The following is an 18955-nucleotide window of genomic DNA, read 5'->3' on the forward strand; positions in this document are numbered from 1 at the left end:
CTAATATTCTATTTTTAAATAAAAAAAATTACGAAAAATACAGGGAATATTGGACGGGCATCGCGAGGTGCTTTTCCTTGAAAACGACCGATTCGTGGATTTTATACCGACTTCAGGACATGTTTTGGACAAAATAGTTTACTGGCTTGTGTCATCTGGATGTAAAAGGTTGGATTATGGCCGTTTTTTTGTGGAATCTTTTTTCTGTGTGTAATAATGAACCCGGAAATGTGAGTCACGCTGTGTGCGTTGAAGCCGTGTATAGAGAACGGATGGATGAATATTTGTTTTTGTCGGACAAATGTGTTTTTCTCACCCGCTGAGGCAATCGCATCTGAAAGTGGTTTATACCGGCGGATTCATGAGAATCTAAGCTTTCCATCGGTGTATAGTGTTTGTATAATCGTGTTTGCAGCCGTCGGACATTCTTGAAATTCCTATGCAAATTAGTAGGTGTACCGCCGGCGATACACCTACTACGCACTGAAGCGTAAAGGGTTAATGACAACACACGATGGAAGTGAAATTAGACGTAATAAAATGTTTGGAACACAGACGAACATCGACATTATAAGATCAAATTTTAAAAACCGTGGAACATGTTCTGTTATCTTGTAAAATGATTTGTACATGCATGAAAGTCGTTGGTATTCATGACTTTTATTTTATGAAGAACTGATCGATATCGTGATGCACATAACGGCTTTGTTTACATTTTCTCTGGAGTTCCGACTTACGACTAAAATGGACTTACACCAATCATTAGGAACGGAGCACCAACGTAAGCTGAGGTATAAAGAATCACAGTAAAGAAGTCAAGTTTGGTACGACTCATGATTCATTTTGCAAGCACGAGTTTAGCTAGTTGGATGGAGACGGCTTTCCTTTTCTTCCAAGCATCAGAAGAGTCTGACTTATGCTTGGGAGCAATAATGAAGGGCAAAAATTTAGAAAATGTAGCACAATCCAAGGTGGTGTACAACCAGAGAATGGAGACATAGCCGTCTTATAGCGCCGCGTGACGACGTATTCATCTGCTCTGCTTGTCAACTAGTTCCACGTAACCAGTACCAATGTAGTGACGAAGCACCGTAGGTCGAGGACGTCGTAAACAGAGGACCTCCCGTATTTGTTCCTGCTGGTGCCTCTTTCCCACATCATGTTTGCAAATGAGAACTGGTTCTCAAACATTTTTACCTGGTAAAATAATGGTCAAACAAGTTTTTTAAAAAAGGCCACGAAGAGCAGAGAGAGAAGAGGCTTTGGGACGAGTTTAGAGCGAGGAAATACGTCTGTATCCTTACTCAGGTTTGTCCTTTATCTGTATATGTCTTCTAAATGACAGCCAATGTCATGAGACTCTGAAGACCTCTTGACTCTCTGCCATCTTGCCTGTTTGACTTTCTGAATGTGTTTCTAGAGCTGCTCGCATGCGGCGATCAGCCTTTGACTGTCACATCAGATGATCTGAGGCCTGCAGAGACATGACCTGTCCACGTCTCTATCGTGTCCCTCGCACTAACATGCACACACATGTACACACTCTGGGATGCTGTGTCACCAGCAGCAGCGAACGAGGCTTCCACTCTGACCCACATAGAGGCAGGGAACGAGAAGGAGAGAATTAAAGGAGAAAAATTGGATTGAGATTGAAAGGAGGGAGATAAAGAAGCAGTAATGGAGCAACAGAAGAAAGAGCAGGCGTTTGTTGGATTGTACGGAATGAAGGACGTGCTGACGGTCGGCCATTAACTGGAGTGTCCTCAACTGTCCGTGCTTATGTTCGCGCTCCACATGAGCTCTGCTTTTACATCCATGTGTGTCCTTTTAAAGCCTAAGATAGCCATCTGTAATGTTCACGGTGCAGCTGACACATCATCCTGTGTCAGTGGGTAAAGTCGTTATTGGAGGCTCGCCGTGAAAATGAAGTTAAAGTAAATAGAGAGAGACATGATCCTGCTTCACATCTGCAGACGCTTAGGATTGCTCGACTAATAAAGTTAGAGGTCATACAGAGTGGAAAGTGTCTCACACACATTCAATACTGAATCATTTTAGGTCCCATTTTACTGAGAAATATCGCTTCAATGCTGGATGTTTAAGCCTCGTTGAAACCACAATTTAACTTGTGTTGTATGAGCACAATTTGTAGCGTCACAACTCGCTTTGACACCGATCATGAGCCAATGTTGGACTTACAAAAGCGTGATGTGGAAACTCAAAGCTTCCTTCACAGACATACTGAGAACGAACAGTCCAGTGAAGCAAGAGACGTTTCCATTTTAGAATCTGCTGCACCGTTAAATATCTTTCCTGCCCTTTTTTGGAGAACCTTCTGTGTCCAAAATGTGTTTTATTAGTAGATAATGTGCATTAATTCCATTACTATTCCCGCAATTTTGTTTTTGGCCTTCGAGGAAAGCCTTTAAGTCCTCTGAAATGTGGTACCTGAGCTTTTACCCCCGTGCCGTCGAGAATTAAATTCACTATCGGCATAAAAGGGCTAAAAACGTGTTGGTCTCGCTGGCCTTTAAATCTCCATATTAGTCCAACTCTGAGCTGCACAAGCATCCAGCTGCATGCCTCTCTGTATAAAACCGAGGAAATTAGCGTGTCTTTGTGTGCACGTGCACATGTAAAGCATGAGCTCATGTACTTGTGTGTCTGCATGTGTTTCTCAGGTTGTCCTTGCCAGGTTATCTCTTACGTAATGTTCCAAAAATACAGCAGATTCACCTGTAAGGGAATGAAGGGGGGGAAGGAGAAGGGAAGGATGGCTAGTTAAAATACCACCCTGAAACCCTTCTGCCTTAAAAAAAAAAAAAAAAAAAAAAAAAAACTAAATAGAATCCCTTTTAAGGCGGTGTTTTCATCCAATATGGTGACTTTGATTAATTATTAATGCTATTTTTGGATGAATATTTGTGCTGTATGAAGATATACACATTCATTTGACCTTATAACTAAGGAAAACAATATGATGACAGGCTTTATTTTTGATCAGCCGCAGCACAGAACCGCCTGCCGAATATTGTGTAGTTCCTGCTGACTCCACCTGGTTCATTCAAACTGGTTTAACTAGTGCTGGGTTGGGAGTAGACCGGCGCTCGATTTAGACGGTCACCAGGTCGCCGCGAGTGCCAGGAATCATGGGAGGTTGATGACATCATACAAAGTGGCAGCCAACAGTTGCCTATTTGCGACGTTTTTAGTCGCAATTGGCGACCTGGCGACCGTCTAAATCGAGCGCTCGATCGAGCTGAACCGCCTATCTTGTTTTCTTCATGGAAGCAGCCACTTTGTATGATATCATCAACCTCCCATGATTCCTGGCGCTCGCGGCAACCTGTTGACCGTCTAAATCGAGCGCTAGTAGACTGGTATAGCTAGTCCTGGGTTGGGAGTAGACTGGTTTAACTAGTTCTGGGTTGGGAGTAAAATGGTATAACTAGTGCTGGGTTGGGAGTAGACTGGTTTAACTAGTCCTGGGTTGGGAGTAAAATGGTATAACTAGTGCTGGGTTGGTAGTAGACTGGTTTAACTAGTCTGGGTTGGTAGTAGACTGGTTTAACTAGTCCTGGGTTGGTAGTAAACTAGTTTAACTAGTCTGGGTTGGTAGTAGACTGGTTTAACTAGTCCTGGGTTGGTAGTAAACTGGTTTAACTAGTCTGGTTTGGTAGTAGACTGGTTTAAATAGTCCTGGGTTGGTAGTAGACTGGTTTAAGTAGTCCTGGGTTGGTAGTAGACTGGTTTAACTAGTCTGGTTTGGTAGTAGACTGGTTTAAGTAGTCCTGGGTTGGTAGTAGACTGGTTTAACTAGTCTGGGTTGGTAGTAGACTGATTTAACTAGTCCTGGGTTGGTAGTAAACTAGTTTAACTAGTCTGGGTTGGTAGTAGACTGGTTTAACTAGTCCTGGGTTGGTAGTAGACTGGTTTAAGTAGTCCTGGTTTGGTAGTAGACTGGTTTAAGTAGTCCTGGGTTGGTAGTAGACTGGTTTAAGTAGTCCTGGGTTGGTAGTAGACTGGTTTAACTAGTCCTGGGTTGGTAGTAAACTGGTTTAACTAGTCCTGGGTTGGTAGTAGACTGGTTTAACTAGTCCTGGGTTGGTAGTAGACTGGTTTAACTGGTCCTGGATTGGTAGTAGACTGGTTTAAGTAGTCCTGGGTTGGTAGTAGACTGGTTTAAGTAGTCCTGGGTTGGTAGTAGACTGGCTTAACTTGTCCTGGGTTGGTAGTAGACTGGCTTAACTTGTCCTAGGTTGGTAGTAGACTGGTTTAACTAGTCCTACATGGAGTCCCAGACTGAGGGAGATTGCCAGTCAGATTCTTCCATTTTCTAATAATTGCGCCAATAGTTGTCTATTGTCCTGTAGCTCCTCCCAGCCTTGTGCAGATCTACCATTTTGTCCTTTGGTCTTGCCCATGGTGGGTTAGTTGGAGTCTGATTGATTGAGTGTGTGGACAGGTGTCTTTTATGCAGGTAATCAGTTCAAACAGGTAATGAGTGGAGAATAGGAAGGTTTCTTAAAGACAAACTAACAGGTCTGTGAGAGCCAGAATTCTTGCTGGTTGGTCAGTGATCAAATACTTATTTCCCCCACTGTATGAAGGTGTTCTGTAACATCAGGCAGCAAGACTTCACCTCTTGGAAGTTGCAAGGTGGGGTCCCCATGGATAGTTTACATTTTCCTGGTTGCCTCACAGTTGCTGATCGAGATCTGAGGAACTGAAAGATGCTTTCAGTGGTGGACAGGAGGTCTACACAGCCTATTATACCTGTCTTTAATATTTCTGGATTTATTACGCCGTTGCCTTTTAGTCTAGCAAGAAGAGGCAGGACCAGAAGAGGGTTGAGGATTGATGAGAGGCGTCGTGGATCCAGTGTCATAGTTCATTGGACACCGCTGCTCTCACACACTATTGTTTCTTTAATGGATACTTCATCTGGCTGCATTAGTTCTTCATTACTGTCATTTCACTGCTGTTTATACCGTCCACAAGCCTCAACTACAACCAGGTGTAATCTCAAGTGAAATTATAACTGAATGGTATCAGAACTGAATCAGAACGCGCACACACACACACACACATACACACACACCCACACACACACATTGTTACACAGCACGGAGCTCAGATGTCTGGTGTCAGGTCTCCCTTTGCCCGTCATGTTGATTGGCATAATTACCTGAGCTGTGCTGTGACTGGAAGCTGCCGGTGGATTCGGTCCACTCTGGAATGTATTTCTTTCACGAGGATTTTAGCGACAGAACAAGTGAGAAAACCTTTGAGCGTAAATATGATAAACGCTGGAGCAGGTGGACAGACAGGAAGGAGGAGGAGGAGGGTGAAAAAAGTGCGTTGGTTTCACCGGCTTCTCGGCTACAGGTGAGTGAAACCTCGGAGATGTTCTGTGAGTGGATCCAGACAAGGATTAACACCTGTGTAGTGCGTCATATCATGGCTTTTCCTGTCAACAAATGCTGAAATAAATCGTTTCTTGGCATTTCTTGGAGCGGCTCTGTCTGCTGTGGGCTTGTCAAGCCTGACTCTGACTTTTTCTTGGGGAGCTGTCAGGATGTTGTGAAATGTTAAGTCTTTAAATTTAGATGTTACGCAGAACTGAGAAGTACAGGAATGTTCTGAGAAATAAACTTTCTTTGGCAACTTCTTTTGCAAGTATCACGTGCATTAGCGCTGATGTTAGATTTCAGTTTAAGTGATCTGAAATTCTTGTTTTGTGGAACTTTATTTGAGGTAATCATGTGAGTGGGTGAGCTGAAGCTGAATCACAGATAGATAGATAGATAGATAGATAGATAGATAGATAGATAGATAGATGATAGACTATACAGATAGTTAGACTATAGATAGATAGATAGACTATAGATGGATGGATAGATGGATGGATAGATGGATGGATAGACGATAGACTATAGATGGATAGTTAGACTATAGATATATAGACTATAGGTAGATGATAGATAGACTATGGATGGATGGATAGATGGATGGATGGATGGATGGATGGATGGATAGACTATAGGTAGATGGATAGACTATAGATGGATAGTTAGACTATAGATAGATAGACTATAGGTAGATGATAGATAGACTATGGATGGATGGATAGATGGATGGATGGATGGATGGATAGACTATAGGTAGATGGATAGACTATAGATGGATGGATAGACTATAGATAGATGGATAGATAGACGATAGATAGATAGATAGATAGACTATAGGTAGATGGATAGACTAGATGGATAGATAGATTATAGATAGATAGATAGATAGATAGACTATAGATAGATAGATACTGTAGATAGACTATAGATGGATAGATAGACTATATATGGATGGATGCTCCCATGCAGCTCAGTGGTGTTAAAGGTGCTGCTGAAGTCATAGAACGTCCTCACAATTCTCCCCTAAAGATTTAGTAGAACTTCATCATGACAAAAATAAATGATTATTTAAGGCAGTAGTGCTGCTCCAGAAGAAATCTTAAGAAAGTTTGGTTTGCATATTTTCATTTAGATTTTATGAGCACAGAGCAGCTGAACTCCTTTTCTCTTTAATGTGGTATTCTTATGTGACTGAAAACTCCAAAAAAATTAAACTCTATTTTAAAAACATTAAATATTGTCAGCCTGCTACCATAAAATGAAAAACAATAAACTTTTTAGTAGATTAAAAAAAGTAACATTACTTTTTGAATGAACGTGGCCTGGCTAGCTCAGTCGGTAGAGCATGAGACTCTTAATCTCAGGGTCGTGGGTTCGAGCCCCATGTTGGGCGCAGGTGTTTTGAAAAGTGTTGAGTAAAATCCAGGTTGTAGATACCTGAACACATAATTTGATCTGTAAGAAATGATGCTGAAACATGTTCTCATTCTAGATAAAAGAGACGACATTGAAGTTAGCTTCTGATTGAAAACGTAAGGGAGCTGCACTCCAACAACTCCAGGTGTTTCTGTAAGGCCAGTGTTTTCGGCCAAATCATGTAAATGGATGGTCCCTCAAAAGTATCGCTTACAAGAGAGCATTTAACAGACTTTTGTTGAATTTGTTGTTGCACCCGGATGCGAAGTCTCAATCGAGGCTAATCTCACACGTCTTTTATGTACTCCGGTGGTTTGTATCTTTTCCTCCTTTAAGTCCGGCTGGATAATGAGTATTGACCCCTACAGAGATCAAGAGATATTTATCACATTTACTGAGCAGAAACAGGAGGATATGATCCCTCCAGCTGCTTGTTTGCTCCACAGATACACAGATAGTGGTAGGTTCTTAAACTAAAACACCCAGGAAGGCAAAATGAGAGAGAAAGTTTGCAACGTTTATGGATAATAACTCGTCAGGAAATTACTACTTTCATATGCGAAGCCCCAACTAACCCCACACACTGCAGGATGACTGTACTGGACTAATCTGAATGAGTTTAAGTCAAATGCATCACTGTACGAAGTGAAAACAACCTAAACGCTATTAGACAGAAAAATAGCTCAAATAGGAAGGAGAAAACCTGATTGTCTCTGACTTATGCTTGGACAGCCTCCGTGTAATGAATCAATGGAGGGATTTAACAGAATGCTGACGTGGCACCGGAGACTAAGCTTCTGTAATTGACAGACTTTTGTAAACAGAAAGCATCTAAGAGAATTCATACCAGGTCATAATGTCGTCTGCTGATGCCGTCCAGTGACTGATATCCTGATGTGTCACAGCCGATTTCAGGTGGAGTAGGAGGGTTGGACAGAACTGTTATTTTTATTCTTCTATCGTATAATCTGTAAGAAAAGCAGATTATAAAACCAAATAGCGACGTTGTAGGATTCAGTTTAATAGCTCGATTAGTTGTGGTGTCTTTTTAGCATGAAGTTCCCTCTTTGTGCTGCTACTCAGCTCAACAGGGAACCGCAAGGAGGTCATTTCACACCATGCCAGACGTAGCTTTATTTAAAGACCAGTGTGAAACCGCTGTCTGTGTTCACGAAGGCATCTGACTGCTTCAAATGGAAGATGTGGGATCTGTTCTCTGCTGCTGAATGCACATCATTTTTAGAGAAATGAGGAATGAACAAAAATATCTTCCGTTATGCTTCTTATACCTAAGTTGTTTGTCTTTTAGATTTGGAGTTGTTCGGACAAAAAATTGTCCGAAAAAATGTTCAAAAAATTAAAATGAAAAAGAATATTAATCAGATATAGAAAAAAATGCAAAAATTAAACACACACACATATATATAAACCCAAATACAAAACAAAAATGTGAAAAAATTTAAAATAAAACTAAAAGTATAAATAATAATAATAATATATGAACCCAAATATAGAATAAAATGAGCAAAAAAAGAAAAAATATAGAAAAGACAAATATAGACAAAACAGCAAATAAATAAAACTAAAAAATCTACATAATAATGCAATTTTTTGTATAATATAGAAAAAAATAGCAAAAAATTAAGTTAAACTAAAAACTCTAAATAATAATAATATACACACCCAAATATAAAAGAAAATGAGCAAAAACATCAAATATAGAAAAAATCTACAAAAAAATAGAAGTTTATTTGCAAAAACAGATAACTCCATTTTTTAAATACATTTTCAGAAAACGTATTTTTTATTGTTTACCTGAAATTATTTATTTTTTTCTGTTTTGTCATGTATTTTCTACTGAGTCAAATCCACTCAACTTCAGTTTGATTGATATTATCTCAAGTAAACAATAAAAAAAAGGTTTCTGTAAATGTATAAAAACGAGTTATCTGTTTTTGCAAATATATATGAATGACAGAAAGCAATATTTCCAAGAAATCCAACTGATTTTGTGTTTCTGCAGCAGTGGGTTTTCCAGGGTTCAGATTAAACCCACACTGGTGCGATTGTCTCTTTTGTCAACCAGCTTCACCCACGTAATCACAACATCTTCCAGAGTCAGAAGATGTTAAATCCGATTCCTCCCACTTGCAGCTGCCTTTTATTTTCGCGGCTATTACTTTTGTTCTTACTTTTTGCTCTGACTGTGTCCACGACGAGGCTCTGGGCTTTTCAGAAAACGGGTTAAACGTCTGCAGCAGAGGAGGAAATTACATGAGCGCGCCGTAATGAAAATCCTGTTTACCTCCCACCTTAATCACCTGGATTTTGCACAATTACACAAGCAGTCCAAGGATATGAAGTCTGTGTTTAGGAGAAATGTGAAGAAGGGCAGAGATGACATCATTCCCAGCGTGTAGGCCGTGTAATTAAAGCGTGTATTTTCACCGCATGCGTGTAGGACCGCGCTGCCGTCCCACATTTACTGCATTCGCTGTAAAGTTGCTCGTACACGGAGCAGATTCTCCTCCGGTATAATTACTGGATGAGCTGCCGATGCGCCCGCTGTGCCGTTGTCATGGCGACGCCGACAACCCACCTCTGCAAGGAGGAGGAGGCTGAAAATAAGGAGAGGAGAGGGGACGAGAAAGAAAGAAGAGCAGAGGATGACGGGAGCGTGAGGGAGGAAGAGGAGGAGAAAAGAAAGAAGAAGATCCGAGAAGAAAGAGCGGAGGAAGACTGGGAGACAGAAGGAGGAAGAGCGAGAGGCAGGATTATATTGTAGAGAAAGATAGTAGGTGGTGTTAGAACCGGGATCAGAGAGCAGCAACTCCGGTTTCATCTCCTCTCCGGACACGTTTCCCTCATTAGCATCAGATACATCATAGATATCCTCATTTTAAAAACTTCAGCTTCAGCTTGGCTCACTTTTCACCACCATTAAAAGTCCTGCACAACCATGATTAGGGAGAACTCTGAGATATTATGTTATAATGCCATAAAGTAGAGGTGTCCAACATGAGGCCCGCGGGCCAAAAGTGGTCCTCCAGACGGTCCAATCCGGCCCTCGAAGTGGAAAAATCACACAGAAGACATTAACTGCAGATTATAAACCAGCAAAACTATAAATTTAAAATCATTTCTAGACCATGACAAGTTGTTTAGATCATAAAGTAAAATACTAGATTGTTCTTTTGTCGTTTTGTGTCTCATTTTTGTAATATTTTGTCTCATTTTTGTTATTTTTTTCTCTGACTGTCTCATTTTTTTGTTGTTTTGTTTCTCGTTTTTGTCGTTTTGTCTTTCCTTTTGTCTCCCTTGTGTTTCTCATCTTATTTTTTGTCATTTTGTGCGTTTCTTTATTCATTGTTTTGTGCATCATTTGTGTCATTTTTTGTCTCGTATTTGTCGTTTGTCCATTTTGTTTTCTTTCATGTTGTCTTGTCTCATTTTTTGTCGTTTTTGTCTCGGTTTTTTCATTTTGTGTCTCATTTTTGTAACATTTTGTCTTGTTTTGTTGTTTTTTTGTCTGACTTTTGTTGTTTTGTTTCTCGTTTTTGTCGTTTTGTGTTTCCTTTTTGTCTATCTTGTGTTTTTTGCCTTCTTGTCTTTTGTTTGGCTTTATTCGATGTTTTTTATTGTTTTTCTCGTTTTATGTTTGCCTTTGTCTCGCTTGTGTTGTTCTACTTTTTGTTTTCGCTTTTGTCATTTTTGGTCTTGCGTCATTTGTGTAATTTTTTTGTCTCGTTTTTGTCGTTTGTCCGTTTCTTAAAGTAAAATACTAGATCGCTCATTGTTGTTTTGTCACTTTGTGTCTCATTTTTGTAACATTTTGTCTTGTTTTTGTTGTTCTTTTGTCCAGCTTTTGTCGTTTGTCTCGCGTGTTTGTCGTTTTGTGATTTCTTTTTGTCTCGCTTGTGTTTTATTTATTATTATTATCATTTTGTGTTTTGCTTTATTCGATGTTTGATGATAATGAGGAAAGAGCTTTTTATTAAATTTAAAATATCTCAATTTAAAGATTAGATTGGAATAATTCTGCTCATGGATTCACCACGATTAGCTCGAGGACTGTCAGAAGGTTGAAAATCTGATGGCTTTTTGTTGTTTCTGCCTCTGATAAAAGGCGTTACGTTGGTAAAATAAACACTAATTGTGGTGTGAGTCACAGTTTGGGGACCGTTATGCTAAAAATACTCGAAGCTCTAATGACTCGTTTGGCCTTAATTGATTGATTGGGTCATGAGCGATCGTCCGCTGATGATTCACACCTTAATAAATTCTTAGGCGTAGATTTCTGACTCCACAAAGTGACTGCCTGGAGATGTAAAATGAAGCTAATTGAAGCGTCCGAATCAATAAAATCCATAAAACACTTACAAGTTAATGTTTTGGAAGTCGGCGCCTCAGACAGATGGATGTCAGGTTGAGCTCTTTGGCCTCAGCTGCCAAAGATTAAATAAAACTAAATAAAGGAGCAACGTCTAATAGACAGAACGTCATGTCTTCTGGGGACAGTTTCACAGCAGGGTTTTTCATTTTGTGTATTGTTTCAGTCATTTTGTGTCTCATTTTTGTCATTTGTGTCTTGTTTTGATCATTTTGTGTCTCACTTTTGTCGTTTTGTCTCTCAGTTTTGTCGTTTTGTCTCTCAGTTTTGTCGTTTTGTTTCTCATTTTTGTCATTTTGTGTCTCAGTTTTGTCGTTTTGTGTCTCAGTTTTGTTGTTTCTCGTCTCGTTTTTCTCATTTTATTTCCTTTTTTCTCGTTTTGTATCTTGTTTTGTCATTTTTTGTCTTGTTTTGGTCATTTTCGTTCTTATTTTTGTCATTTTGTGTCTTGTTTTGTCATTTTCTGTCTCATTTTTTATCATTTTCTGTCGCCTTTTGATCCCTTTGTGTCTTGTGTTTGTCATTGTTTCGTTTTTGTCATTTTTATCTTGTTTTAGTCATTTTCTCTCATTTTTGTCGTTTTGTGTCTTGTTTTTGTCATTTTCTGTCTCGTTTTTATTATTTTGTGTCTCGTTTTTGTCATTTTGTGTCTCATTTTGTCATTTTCTGTCTTGTTTTGGTCATTTCCTGTCTCGTTTTTATCATTTTGTGTCTCGTTTTTGTCATTTTGTGTCTCATTTTGTCATTTTCTGTCTTGTTTTGGTCATTTTCTGTCTCATTTTTATCATTTTCTGTCACGTTTTGATCCCTTTGTGTCTTATGTTTGTCATTTTGTGTTTCATTTTTGTCATTTTGTATCTTGTTTTAGTCATTTTCTCTCATTTTTGTCGTTTTGTGTCTTGTTTTTGTCATTTTGTGTCTCGCTTTTGTCATTTTGTGTCTCAGTTTTGTCGTTCCTTGTCTCATTTTTTTCTCATTTTATTTCCGTTTTTTCTCATTTTGTGTCTTGTTGTCATTTTCTGTTTCGGTTTTATCATTTTCTCTCTCATTTTTATTATTTTGTGTCTTGTTTTGGTAATTTTATGTTCAGCTTTTTTATTTTCACGTTTCAAAATTTGTCATTCTTTCCTTTTTCTTTAGATAGTTCCACTTCTCCTCTGACTTACGGACATCTTGAACATCCCACCGTCTTTTCCTTTCTTTGCCTCATCACATTATTTTGGAAATCCGCAGCGCTGAATCACTGCGGTGTGATTGGTGCTTATTCATTCCTGTTCTTTTAAATGCGTCTATTTTTAGTCTGATGCACTTTTACCGCTCTTCCCTCCTTAAAATAACTCTGACATGCTGCTGGTACAGAGGTATTGTGCTGAAGCTTCACGTTTTTTGGTTTGTATTTTAGGATCCACCCTTAAAGCCGGTGATCCTGTCTGCTTTTAGGAGATTAGGACTCTAATATAATGGTGCCCCGTGACCTCAGGCTGAGAGTTCATGTGTGTGTGTGTTTGCATGTTTAAGCGTGTTTCCCCATTTATCTGCTCTCGTGATGAGTACATGAAGTACATCGATGCTGCTGGGGCTATTTTTAGAGGCTCTGACTTTCTATCTCTGTCTGTTAGCGACAACAAAAACACCACTTTTACATAAGTGAATAAGAGGAACATTCATTTTTTTTGTCGCTTTTTTCTTGCTTTTGTCATTTCATGTCTCGTTTTTGTCAAATCTTGTCTTGTTTTTTGTCTTTTTTTGCAGTTTTGATCATAAGTGATTGTTTTTTTGTCGTTGTGTGTCTCATTTTTTGAATATTTTGTCACATTTTTGTCGTTTTTTTTGTCTGACTTCTGTTGTTTGTCTCATGTTGTCGTTTTGTTTCTCGTTTTTTGTCTCATATTTGTAAAATTTTGTCTTGTTTTTTGTCTTTTTTGTCGTTTTGATCCTAAATCATTGTTCTTTTGTCGTTGTGCGTCTCATTTTTGGAATATTTTGTTTTGTTTCTGCTGTTTTTTATCCTTTTTTTTGTCTGACTTTTGTCATTCGTCTCATGTTTTTGTCATGACAAAAACATGAGACGAATGGTCTCATGTTTTTGTCATTTTGTTTCTCATTTTTTTGTTTCGTGTTTCCTTTTTGCCTCACTTGTGTTGTTTGTCTATTTTTGTTGTTTTGTGTCTAATTTTTGTATTATTTTGTCATGTTTTTGTTGTTTTGTCTTTTTTTTTGTCAGACATTTGTCGTTTGTCTCATGTTTTTGTCGTTTTGTGTTTCCTTTTTGTCTCGCTTGTGGTTTTTGTCTTATTTTTGTCATTTTGTGTTTCACTTTATTCAATGTTTTGTGTATCGTTTGACGTTTTTGTTTTTCATCTATTTTTTGTATTGTTTTGTTCCTAATTTTTGCTATTTTTGGTCTTGTTTGTGTCTTTTTTTATCTGTTTTGTTTTGTGCCATTTGTCTCATTATTTTTCGTTTTGTGTGTCCTATTTGTAATTCTTTGTCTTGTTTTTTGGTCTGGCTTCTGTTGTTTTGATCATGAAGTAACATACTGTCCTGCTCATTGTTCTTTTGTCATTTTGTGTCTCATTTCTGTCATATTTTGTCTTGTTTTTGTTGTTTTTTTGACTGATTTTTGTTGTTTTGTGTCTCTTTTTGTCCTTCTGTGTTTACATTTTGTCTTGCTTTTGTTTTTTGTCTTATATCAGGTGCTGATCACTTTAAGCCACACCCTCTCTCATTACACAAACATATCACCTGATAATGCTTAAAATATAGTTTGTAGTTAGAAAATATGCGGGAAAATAAGGTCTAAATATGCACTTGCCTCACAATTGTGCATGCAAGAAGCCAACAAACAGCCCACTGCAGTCCTGAATCTGCTGATTTAAAGATGAAAGTTAAGGTGAACGCATGGAAAGTGTTTGTCGTCTGCTGTGGTTGGAGCGAACAGAAAGTCCACGCTGAATCAGCAGGAAGTAGAAGTAGGCACAGTTTTCATTTTGAGTTTATATTGATTCTCATAAGTTTCAGCAAACATCAGAGAGAAACCAAACAACCAGTGAAGCATCTTTAGACGGTTTAACTGGATGAATGTTCTCAGACGTTCACTTTCTGCCTGCGGTTTCACTTCCAAATAAGTGGTTTCAATAAAGCTATGGCTTCGCTCACGGCCGGGCCGATTGTCTGAGTTCTCCTGTTACTTCCCCTAAAGGACCTGGTTTTAGTCAGAGCTCAGAGGTTAAAGTTAGAAATGAAAGATCAATAAAACAACGTAAACGATGAGGTTAAAGCTACAAATGAAAGATCAATAAAACAGAGTAAACGACGAGTAAAAGTTAGAAATAAAAGATGAATAAAACAAAGTAAACGACGAGTAAAAGTTAGAAATAAAAGATGAATAAAACAAAGTAAACGAGAGGTTAAAGTTAGAAATAAAAGATCAATAAAACAGAGTAAACAACGAGTAAAAGTTAGAAATGAAAGATCAATAAAACAAAGTAAACGAGAGGTTAAAGTTAGAAATAAAAGATCAATAAAACAAAGTAAACAACGAGTAAAAGTTAGAAATGAAAGATCAATAAAACAACGTAAACGACGAGTAAACGTTAGAAATAAAAGATCAATAAAACGGAGTAAACGAAGAGTACAAGTTAAAAATAAAAGATCAGTAAAACAACGTAAACGAGAGGTTAAAGTTCAGCAGTACGGCCAGTTATGTTCAAGAAAAATGCAACAAGACACCACGTATACATTCATTAATATATACTGTGTGTGTGATATAAGATAAGTGTGTGTGTGTGTGTGTGTGTGTGTGTGTGTGTGTGTGTGTGTGTGTGTGTGTGTGTGTGTGTGTGTGTGTGTGTGTGTGTGTGTGTGGTCCCTTGTTCTATGTGCCACATGTCCAGTCACCATACGTTGTTGTATTTGCGCCGTCACCCACGCACTTCTATTTTATCCCAAGAGTCGTGAGAACACGCATGTGTGTGAACCTGTGTGTTTGTGTGTGTGTGTGTGTGTGTGTGTGTGTACGTGTTTATCTATAGCGGTGGGGACTTGGTGGGGACTTTGACCTGACGCCACACTGTCTCAGTGGGGACCAAAAATGAGGTCCCCACGGGGGGAAACAGTGTTTTCTTGGCCATGTTGTTATTGAAAAATGCAGAAGTGCAAAAAAGTTCCTTTAGGGTTAGACATTGTTTTGGTCTTGGTTAAGGTTAGGGTTAGGTTTAGGGGTTAAATATGAATGGGAGTCAATGGTATGTCCCCACGGGGATATAAGAACCAGACGTGTGTGTGTGTGTGTGTCGGGGTGTGTGTCGGGGTGTGTGTCGGGGTGTGTGTCGGGGTGTGTGTGTGTGTGTGTGTGTGTGTGTGTGTGTGTGTGTGTGTGTGTGTGTGTGTGTCGGGGTGTGTCGTCAGGTTACAGGGTGTGTAAGTGGACTCCTCTTTGTCCTGGTTGATAATTTTAGACAGACGGCCACTGAAACTTTCAACAGGCCGGTCAGATGCGCAGCCTTTTCCACTGACAGACAGACAGACAGACAGACAGACCTGTGTTCATTCCCATAATTACCAGTTCACTCTAAAAACTCCAACGCTTTGGTTCAGGAATCGGTTCTGGATCTTAAACTTTGCGTCCTACATGTGTAGTTCTTGCTGTATTGGACACAAATATTTCTCATATTGTCACCTTCCTACAACAACGGCCAAAGTAATTTTTTGACAAAAGTAATTTTTTTTCCTAAATCATCTCCTCATGATGCTGGTCATCTCTCACCTAAATCCTCAGTTCAGTAGATCAGACGATTGAAGTATGATGGCCTCGGTCAAGGTTCAATGTGGTTCAGTTTTTTTGTGTTTCCTGAAAAACCTGAAAAAATGACTGAAGCCATTATTTTAAGAGGTTATTGATATGTAAACCTTTAACCCTGGAAGACCCAAAGATAGAGGGAAAAAATGAGCGATAAATAAGTTTTATCCCTTGTGTTGTCCTTACCAAAAAATGTTGTTGTCTTGTCTGAAAAAAGTCCAAAAATTCAGAAAAAAATTATAAATAATTTGCAAAATCTTCAGGAAGAAAATTCCTGAAAAGTTTCCCTGAAAAGTATTATTTTTTAAAATAAAAAATCCCTAAATTTGACAGCGAAAATCACTGGATTTTGGTTGATTTTTTTGTTTAATTTGTTTTTTTCCACCAAAAATATTCAAAAAATTTCCTAAAAAAATAAAGAAAATGTGGAAGTTTTCATTGTGAAAATATATATATTTTCTTCCACATTTTAAAATTTTAAAATTGGGTCAATTTGACCCACAGGACGACAGGAGGGTTAAGAGTAGGGCTGGACCCGAAAATCCCGAATATCCGAATATTCATTCGCTACGTCGGTATCCGGATATTAATTTTGGTATCCGAATATTCGAATGGATCCGAATATTCAGGCCATCTCCGCCACACCGCCCCCCCCCATCGGACGTTACGGGGCGGAACGAATATTCGGATATTCGTCTTTAATAGGGCCCGAATATTTGGAGACCAGAAACCACTATTCGGGCCAGCCCTAGTTAAGAGGGTGTCGTTTTAAGAGAGTATTTTAACAGAGTTCCTGATTTACAAACAAGCCTCATTCCACATTCGCTAACTGCATTTTCATCAAGCAGAATCAGAAACTGACATGATTTTATTTTCAAAATAGAAGATTTCAGTTCATTGGAGCGTTATCAGACCGTCAGCTAGAATGTTTAACGTAGCGGTGATACACGGTGGGGAAAAAACAGTGACTCTGTGCTTTTTTTGACTGCTTACGTCTTGAATTTATTTCCACGTTTGTCTCCTCTCTGCCCGAATGGTTTCCTCGTTCTACTGCTGGTTCTTGAGTGTCGATTATTGATTTTTAGCATAAAGTGATTTTGCTGAAACGTCGCAATTTTCATCTTAGATTTTCCAACTTTTGCAAAGAAAAACATTTGGAGCTGAACCTGTAGATGCTGGATCAGCGGTTAATAAAAGAGCAGGATGATGATGATGATGCCTCCTCTATGCCCACCTGTGTCGGCTCCTTCAGGTGGGCGATGATGCAGACTGAGTGTAGAAAAACCGAGATAAAACACGGAAAAACAGACGAACGCATCGTCAAGAAACTGTAAGAAGAAGGGAACAGGAAGCGTAACAGGGCGAGAGTCCAGGACACGGAGAGAGAGCTGACTGCTGACTCATGCTCTGACAGAACAGATCTGTCTCCGACTCTCGCTCGTCACCCCAAAGTGCTACTGGCAGCGTCTCCTCCAAGCTGTTCCCAGCTCTCCTCAACCAAACATCTCCAGCTGAGCTCTGAAATGTGGTCTCATCATATGAATAATTCATTTCCATACTAAATTATGTCTCGCTCTCAGTGACTCAGCTCTTCTGTGTCACAGCTAAGCATGACAGGGCGGATTTCTGCATCAGTTCCACCGTAGACTTTCTGTTAACTCTCCGTGTTGTCCTCATTTACGGGCACCAAAAAATATCGTTTCCTTGTCTGAAAAAAATCCAAAAAATTCAGCCAAAAAAATCCACAAATTTCAGAAAATTTGCAAAACCTTTAGGAAGAAAATTGCAATCATTTCTTAAAAGTTTTATTTAAAAGAAATCTACCAAATTTGGCAAGAAAATTCTTGTAAATATTTTCAAAAAATGAGTGAACATCTTCCAAAAAAATCCTAAAAATATCTATATTTATATATATATATATCTATATATATATATATATATATATATATATATATATATATCAGAAAAACGTTCTAATGTTTTCTTTAAGAACATTCACAAAAAATCAACCAAAATCCAGCGAAATTCGCTGGATTTTGGTTGATTTTTTGTGAATGTTCTTAAAGAAAACATGTTTAACATTTATTTTTTTCCACCAAAAAATTTTCAAAGATTTCCTAAAAATGCTGAAAATCTGGACATCAGAAGTTTCACTGTGAAAATCTTTTTTTTCCATATTTTCAAACTTTAAAACGGGTCAGTTATGACCCACAGAATGACACGAGGGTTAATAATAATGATAATAACAACGATGACTGTGTTTTGAAGTGCTTCCTGTTTGTGTCGTGTTGCTTTCAGGAAGGCCATCTCCCGCTCAGGCGTCCATTACCTCGGTCCACCTCAACCGTCGCTTCCTCCGGCGTCCAACGGACCCAACAAGGAGCTCCGAACCTGCTTGGACTGGACGGTCAGACATCAGCTCATTTCATAAAACTCAGCATGAATCGTGATGAGGCTACTGTGTCTTTTCGTGGACACATGAACAAAATACATATACAGGGTGCAGATGCATTAGTTCAGTGTCAGATCATCATCATGTGCCGCCTTCGTTTTTGTCGTGTTCTGTCTCTTTTTTGTCATTTTGTATCCCGATTTTGTCATTTTGTGTCTCGGTTTTGTCATTTTGTGTCTCAATTTTGTCATTTTGTGTCTCGGTTTTGTCATTTTGTGTCTTGTTTTTGTCATTTGCTGTCTCGTTTTTGTCATTTTGTATCTCAATTTTGTCATTTTGTGTCTCGGTTTTGTCGTTTTTCGTCTGGATTTTGTCATTTTTTTTGTCTGGATTTTGTCATTTTGTGTCTTGATTTTGTCATTTTGTGTCTCATTTTTGTCATTTTGTGTCCTGTTTTTTTCACTTTGTGTCTCATTTTTGTCATTTTGTGTCTCGGTTTTGTCGTTTTCCGTCTCGATTTTGTCGTTTTCTGTTTCATTTTTGTC

At 38.7% G+C, this 18955-nt stretch overlaps 1 protein-coding gene and 1 non-coding gene across 2 annotated transcripts in view; both read left to right on the forward strand.

Moving 5' to 3' along the window:
- Nucleotides 1-18955, forward strand: part of dgki (diacylglycerol kinase, iota) — a 113422-nt gene that overhangs the window by 34864 nt on the left and 59603 nt on the right. Inside the window, 1 exon segment of the mRNA XM_022209744.2 lies at nucleotides 18317-18425. Coding sequence (XP_022065436.2) covers nucleotides 18317-18425 — 109 coding nt within the window.
- trnak-cuu (transfer RNA lysine (anticodon CUU)) lies at nucleotides 6732-6804 on the forward strand. The gene has a single exon. It is a non-coding gene; the product is annotated as a tRNA-Lys (tRNA).

This window comes from Acanthochromis polyacanthus, chromosome 1, assembly GCF_021347895.1.
Source record: "Acanthochromis polyacanthus isolate Apoly-LR-REF ecotype Palm Island chromosome 1, KAUST_Apoly_ChrSc, whole genome shotgun sequence".
Classification (NCBI taxonomy): Eukaryota; Metazoa; Chordata; class Actinopteri; family Pomacentridae; genus Acanthochromis; species Acanthochromis polyacanthus.